The 7,739-nt window shown below is 32.0% G+C and overlaps 1 protein-coding gene across 1 annotated transcript; it reads right to left on the bottom strand.

Moving 5' to 3' along the window:
* Positions 1–1,336: 1,336 nt before the first annotated feature.
* Positions 1,337–7,141, bottom strand: LOC131949309 (cytochrome c oxidase subunit 6B1). Its single transcript, XM_059311127.1, has 5 exons — positions 6,891–7,141; positions 4,789–4,866; positions 2,071–2,145; positions 1,641–1,755; positions 1,337–1,503 (listed from the first exon to the last, which is right to left on the bottom strand). The coding sequence occupies exons 1-5, from the start codon at positions 7,001–7,003 to the stop codon at positions 1,450–1,452; spliced, it is 435 nt and encodes a 144-aa protein (XP_059167110.1). The 5' UTR covers positions 7,004–7,141; the 3' UTR covers positions 1,337–1,449.
* Positions 7,142–7,739: the final 598 nt, after the last annotated feature.

The raw sequence follows: 7,739 nt of genomic DNA, 5'->3' as shown, positions 1-7,739 counted from the left end.
ATGGCTTAAAAAACTAAGCTTTAACCAAGATGTCTCAGACACTCACTGGTTTACTCAGCTAAATATTGTACCATTAGAAAGTTCAAAGTAAAAACAACATCCCTACTTGTATTAATTTCTCACTTTAAAAAACTATTCCCTTATCAGACTTAACTATCCATAGGGCAAATGAAGTAGAGTTCGTATGCTAATTAACCTCTGCCTGTAATTATAAAAGGATGGTCATGGATGTTCTACAGACTCAGACCAGGGACCCAAACTCGAGACTTCCAGGTCATATTACTAAATTGACAACAGACTTAGATTTTGTGTTGCCGTATGAAGCTTGACTTAGTGCAATAAAAATTGGTCACCAAAACATGGAACACTCAAGGCCAAAGTGATGCATGTTCACATCAATGACACCATCTCCCCCCATCATCATTCTCATGGAGCATAGGGAATCAACAACAGCCCACATCAAATTAAGTTTAGGGAGATCACTCCAAGTTAAGTCCATAATGTGTCATGCTTTTTAATTTTATGCTCATTTTTTTTTATTTCTTCCCTTGTAACAAACAAAATGCTGTAACCTTACCCTGCTCCTAAAATAACATCTAAATAACTTAGATAAATAAATAGAAAGGTATGTAATTAAAAACTAAAAAGATTATTCAAATCCAAATGATGTAATAATTATTACATTACAACCTTGTTATTAATTAATTACACATTATAATAATAAAAGTTCAGTCTGTTTTTCGCCAATACTAATCATCAGTTCTTAAATCAGTGTGTTCTAGAATTAGTATGCATCCTACTTTTTTTATTTTGTGCATAAATATCAATGAGAGCTTATTGTAGTGTGCGCTCTGTTTACAAACTTTTCTCACCAGATATAGCAGCATATCCTGACAGCGTCAATGTTTTAACAATCAGCAATGATGCCGGGAGTTACAGAAACCAGTAAACTCATTGCCTACTAACTGTTAAGTACAAAAGGGTAGCTAACTCAGAATAATTTTGAAAATATTTTCAATAAAGTAGCTTCACAAGTTAACAGAGAAGTTAAGGCAATTTCTAGAGTATTCTTCATACATAGAAAAAATTGCTTTTTAGAATTCAGACTAAGCTTGCTGGTGGGAAAATATACTAATTTTTTAAAAATATTTCTTAAATTTTTAAATGCACAATAAAAAGAGCTGTTTGCATACAATTTAGGAAGTTTCAACCACATTGTCATAGGCACTCACTGGTGGACCCATCTAACTGCTGTACTCTTACAAAGTACATGAAAAAAATAACTTCTTTACTCATATTCATTTCACACTTCAGTAAGCAGGGAACAACAAATTGAAAACTTAACCCAAATTTATTAACATATCCTGAAGACAATCATTTGTAAATTCTGTACTAACAGTATGCTGCTGATCAAACTATTACCAAACTTGAAAGGAATACAGCATGTTGTTAAATTCTGCCAGCAAAAGTACCACTTGCACGTTGATCATCCCATTCCTCTACCTAAATATTAAAATAGAAAATTTTAATTACAAAATACAAGTCAAATAAAACAAATACAACATAATCAGATATTTTACTTCCAACAATATCAAATATATACTACTAAAGATAATCTAGCTAACTTTAAAATATCTTACCCAGAATTTAGGACATAGATGTGAATATACTTTTTTAAAGTATTCACAAGGGGCATAGTCTTCACCTTTTATTTTCTGACAACGGAAGTAATCAACATAGTTTTGCCAACAGTTTCTGCAACACACAATTGAAAAGACATGTACACATAAAATGTAAAATATTGACATCTTGGGGCAGATGAAGTAGAAACCTCAGCATATGAAGGGATAGTGTGGTCAGCATTATGCCCAGCTACCTTTATTTCCCTAATGTAAGTTAGGTACCCATCAGAGCTAGGTGGATTCAGGGACGTTGCATTGAATAGAACCCAGATTCAAACTGGAGACTCTCAGGTTAGCAGTCTAGCACTAGGCCACGCCATCATTTAAAATATTAACATACTTAGATAAAATTATCTAATAAAACTGTAAGCACAATAATAAAACCAACCTTGTCTGATTTTGATTAGGGAATCTTGCATCAAAAGGGGGTGACCAAGGCATCTTTTTCAACTTAACTTCTGACCTGAAAATAAATAAGTGGCTTTAAAATGTGTGAAATTTCAATCAGTGGAACTTTATAATACCTTCAAAGTTTACAAATATAACACAAGATAAAATAAACTAAGATGGAATTCACTAAACAAATCTAACATGTCTTATAGATCTAAATAGTTTGAAGTTTATGTAAATCAATCCTAAAAGAATGTACCAGCTTACTGTTCAGTAATTAATTATTCACATCAAAATCAAAGAATATAGGCCTATTTAAAATATTTTATTAAACAGAAATGATAGATCTATATTTTAAACACACTTCTATTTGGAATTTTCACAGAATTTAAAGTTAAAACAGACTTAGACTACTTAAACTAAACACCAAACTAAGTAAACTTGGTTTTAATAGTTATCAATGGTAAATTTTAAATTAGGCCTAAATATTTTAAAAGACAGTGGCTACTCGGACCCCGGTCGCTATTAGGACCTGTGCCCCGATAGCCATGGCTGTTATTCGGACCCGAATTAGGGTTGGTCTAGTTACACATTTATATAACCTGTGTTAAAATTAAAGTTTTTAAGTTTTTTTTTTTTTTCTTGTGGGTTTGTTAGTAGTTTGTTGTGTGTGTTAAATTGTTTTGTGTTAGTGGCTTCTGTTTCTAAATACCCTATATTTAGCTCTATATACAAAATTATTTAATCAGGATTCTTGTGCCTCCCGCATGCTGTGCGTTATTGGTTCTAAACCAGGATTTCCCTCTGCTTGCTCCTGGTAGATCTAAAACAGTTTTGTGCGAGAAGAAAAGTATTCAAACAAAGTTTGTAGTTCTGCCTCAAAAGATGCTTTAACGATTTATTTATTTTAAACTGTTTTTTAAAGATTCTATATCAATTTTATTTTAGATTTAGATTTTTAAATGTGCCAAATATAAACACGATTGCTCCTATGATCGCTGCACATGTTGTTTTTTTTTGTCGACGCGAGAAATATACTGACACTGTCTAGCTAGGCTCATGGTGAGTTCACATTGTTTTAGATATGAATAGTGCAGACGTATAGCATAAGTCATAGCAAGACCATTGCTAGAGACCTCAATGTTCCCCCTCCCCCAACCCAGCATGATGAAAACGTATTCGGGGTCATGTTATATATTGCTTCCAATATAGCGTACTACCATGCATGCGATTATTATTAGTGTTCAAGAAAACAGACCCGGAAGTTGTAGACTGTAGCCTACATTCAGCAATTTATACAATTTTTTTTTATTATTATTTGGACTGATAGGCCTATAAATCAAATTATGTTTAACAGAAGAAAAGAAAAAAAAATAAAGTACATTTTTTTCATGCAAGTTCAACATTCACTTGGTCAGAGAAGTTCATACCATAGACTTAACGACTCCCGTTCACCGTGACATTTGGCAGAAAATACATCTGGTATTTAAAGCAAGATCTCTAGATATGTGGAATTACAACAACAAAAATCGCATCAACAAAATATATTCTGTATCTTAAAAGACATGTTGAACTAAATCTTAACAAATCTATTGGCTGGTCTGAATAGCGGCCTAGGCTATAAGGACCCGGGTCCAAATAGATGCAGCCATTTTAAAAATCATGTTGAGAATTTAAAATAGACCTAAGTGTTATGAAACCTTTATTGTGAGGTTATTAGTGGTTTTTACTAAATGTATTATTTTTGGTAAATAAAAATGTTTAAAAAGTAAAATAAACCGGGAGTGATCTCCCCTAAACTTTCTTGAATATTTTTATATAAAACAACAGGGAATGGGAACTCGGGATATAGTTATGATTTTTAATCCATTTTAAATACTTAATTTTTTTAAAATAGAATATAACCTCATAGAAAAAAGAATGGCGCACCAAGCGAACGCCAAAACAAAATGTGCATAATAGTGCGGAATATTATTAGTACTTTATAAATTTACAAGCGTATTTTTTTTGAGAAATCGGAAATAGCGTAAATTACTACTTCCATTCAACGGAAATTACTCAAAATTTGATAGAAGGTAGAGGATTAGATCTTTTACTTACATGTGAAATTTCATTTATCTATCTAAAATAGTACCCTAGTTATAGGCTTTTGAAAAATTCAAAGTGAAAAAAGTACCATTTCCGGTTATCGGAAATCGCTCAAAAGTTGATACGTATCTACGATTTTGATAAAATACTACCATAAATGGCATCACGCGCTTAAGGGGTGGAGTAACTGGTTTTGAGACAATGTTTTACGTGGGAAGGGGGAGGGTAAGAAAAGTGAAACTTTATGTATTTTGCCTAATACAGGCAGGGCAAAAAGGTAATTTTCGACATTACGACTATTTCGTGACAGCGAAAATGTGGGAGGGGTGGTTAGGTGAAGAGAGGTCGAAAAACGTGACGTCATTTATGATTAAATCACTAATTAAACATGAAAATATGAAATGAAAATAGCAAACAAACAATAACAATTAACTCAAACTAATATTTAAATAAACATTAGATTTAGGCATGTAATGGTAGCTCGATAAAAATAGGGACTCTCTTAATGTAAATAAATTCTATCTCATAATAATAATTCTAGAACTGGTATTTATTGTTCTTAACAACTTGTCGAACATAGCTTAGAGGCTTAGTAACTTTCTTAATAAACTTAACTAAGCAAACTTACTCAGTTTTTGTTTCTTTCTCATTCTGTGCAGGACAAGCTTGGCAGGGGTTTTCAAATTGAGGTTTACAAGCGCCGTTCCTATTAGACAATTAACAATTAACTCAAACCAATATTTATAAACATTAGATAGATCTATGTAGTGGTAGCTCAATAAAAAATAGGGACTCTCTTAATGTATATAAATTGTATCTCATAATAATAATTCTAGAACTGATGTTTATTGTCGGTCAATATAAATTGTTCAAAGGACAAAATGTTTGTTTGTTTTTTTTTAAAAAACGCATGCTTTGTATTTAAACACAAGACAATCGTATTTAATTAAATTTAATAGCAAACATCAATACATTTCCATACAAATAGAAATTAAAGGGAAATGACTCAAAATAATATTTTCTTTAGATGGTTGCTGTTTTTAAGTTAATAGAAAATTTAGATGGAACATTGTTGTTAAACCTTAATTTCATGACATTTTCATTGATTTAAATTTAACCCTTAACTTAATAACTTTGGTTTAATATTCAATTATCTTTTTTTTCTTTAGTATTTTAGTAAAATAGGCAAAAATACACTCATATTTATTTAAGCCATTTTATTAGTTACCTTATCCCTACATCTACATATTATTTACATTTAGTACATAATTTAAGTACATAATTATTAATTTAATACTAGATCTAGTGACGGCCGAATTGATTACGGTTACGCCTACGCTAAAACCTTAGGGTAATCTATCGTTTTGGGTACGTAAAATCACCCGCAATTTGTAATGTGAAAAACAGGTGACTCCTTAAATTTTAATAATTATTTCACATTTTGAGGAGGATTTATGTTTTAAAAAATTCAAAAATGTTTCCTTGATTCATTTATGTACCTGTTTTTAAACAATTGAATTAAAACTTTTTCGTAATAAATGAAGACTAGCGATGTTTCCAACAGATGCAACCATGCTCATTTACTATATAGCAGCCATCTTGTCTAAGTTTGATTTTTATAAGCTTTTAGCGCCAGATTCAGGGGGAAGCCACTCTATTTTACAAATGGCTGCTGTTTATATAATATATAGCAAATCTTGCTCTCAGACACTGCTGTTTAAAGTTAATTTCTAGCCTATATCGATATATTTAGCCATTGATTTAGGTTTATTATTCATTTATCTATAATATTTGACACAAAAGTATGACAATATACTTCTATTAAAGCCTTGACAATGAGGTAACGTTTTCGTACATAAATAGCCGCGGGCGATTTTACGTACCCAAAACGATAGATTACCAACCTTAGATTACCGTCTAAGCCGTAACTTAAAATACTAACACTTAATGGACACCAGCGAGAAAAGTCTCAAAGGTATTTGAGAGGTGTATAAATTCGTTTAAAAATCATGCACAGCGTAGTTACAATTAATATGGTTATAAAATCCTGTCTATCTGGTTTTTTTCGGACTTTACTAAAGATTGGATGTATTTGATGTTTATAATATTTTCGGTAACTAAATAAAAATTAAAAAAAAAGCAAAAACAATTTGGTTTTCACGTGTAATGGCGACATAAACAATGGCATCCTGCTATTGGATAGGCCGCCATTGATTTTATTGTACACATTGTAAGCTAAAAATAGAAAACTAGGTCATGGGGTTTTAAATTTGCATTGTAATTTAAAAACTTGATCTGCAAAGTTTTGTAAACAAATAGTTATCGATCACTAAGTTACTTTACAGCCAATCAATATTTGTCTTACGAAAGTGAAACATCCGGTTATAACTTAGGCTTGATGAAAATAAATAGAAATGTAGCCTTAAACTCAACAAATTATTTTCAAGTTCTCTGGATTTGCAACTTTTATAACATTTATTCTAAAAATATAAAATTTCTAAATTAATTTTAGGCTTAAGTTTTTATTTTTTATTTTTTTTTACGGTCTAAATCTAAAAAGCACGTTTTTATTCCATGTCAACAACATTGGGGACGGAATCTCGTCAACTCGCTCGCCTCCATTAATAATTGTAATACCTAACATTGTTCCTAACAACTTGTTGAACTTAGCTTAGAGGCTAAGTAACTTAGATCTACTTAATAAACTTAAACTTAGCTAAGCAAACTTACTCAGCTTCTGTTTCTTTCTCTTTCTGTGCAGGGCAAGCTTTTTTTATGCTGGGAGGGCAGGGGTTTTCAAATTGAGGCTTACAAGCGGCGTTTCTATTAGAATTTTCTGCCATATTTTGTTTATCAAACTTTCACTGGGCAAAGTAAATCTAGATATCTAGAATCTAGATTCTAAAACTTAAGTCTAGTTCGGAACTCCTGTAATTATCACCATCAAATATTAATTACGGCTTGAAAGTAAACCGCTAAATAAGTTGCTATGGCCAGATGCAAGGTAAAAATGCAGATCAAAAAAAGATTAGCAAATATTTTAATGCATATTTAAAAAAATTATTTTACAATGTAACGCATATGCTTAGTAATTACTTACGCCATTAGGGCTTAGGGTTAGCTGGATTTTTCTTTTGCGATGGCTTATGTTCAGATTATTAGCCTTATATAATATATATCTCACACGTATGTACTGTCACAACTATTAAGTATTTTCTATTAAATTAATTGCATTTTATTCTTTCTGGCAGTACACACACCATTTTAACTGTTAAAGTAGGCTTAAGCCTATATAGTCGGCAGTGTTTCTTCTAGGCATCTCTTCGGGGAAGCTCCGACACCCCACACCCCCCCCCCCCCCACAAAAACGTCTATTGCCCCCCTCCCTCTCCCCAACGAAATGTAATTAATATAGAAAATATACACTTTTACCAGTTTCCGTCCCCTCCGGAAACATTTAGTCCGCCCCCCCCCCCCCCTAAAAAATATCGAAAATTTCAAGCGCATCAGTCGGCACCCCCCGGCTGTCGCGTGGATAGTAGGAAAAAAGTCATAGGAACAAAAAACACAGGAAAAAAC

This window comes from Physella acuta, unplaced genomic scaffold (assembly GCF_028476545.2).
Source record: "Physella acuta isolate Inbredline_101_S28 unplaced genomic scaffold, ASM2847654v3 ptg000688l, whole genome shotgun sequence".
Lineage (NCBI taxonomy): Eukaryota > Metazoa > Mollusca > Gastropoda > Physidae > Physella > Physella acuta.
Note: the sequence above shows the minus strand (reverse complement) of the source record. Positions and strands in the feature narration are given on the sequence as shown.

Bases quoted from the DNA above. Each gene is read 5' to 3' on its own strand.
- LOC131949309 (XM_059311127.1), bottom strand. From the start codon at position 7,003: ATGGCAGAAAATTCTAATAGAAACGCCGCTTGTAAGCCTCAATTTGAA. The intron at 2,146-4,788 runs GTAAGTTTGCTT...ATTTATTTTCAG, and splicing joins GAGAAAGAAACAAAAACTGA to GTCAGAAGTTAAGTTGAAAA. The intron at 1,504-1,640 runs GTAAGATATTTT...TTTAATATTTAG, and splicing joins ATCTATGTCCTAAATTCTGG to GTAGAGGAATGGGATGATCA.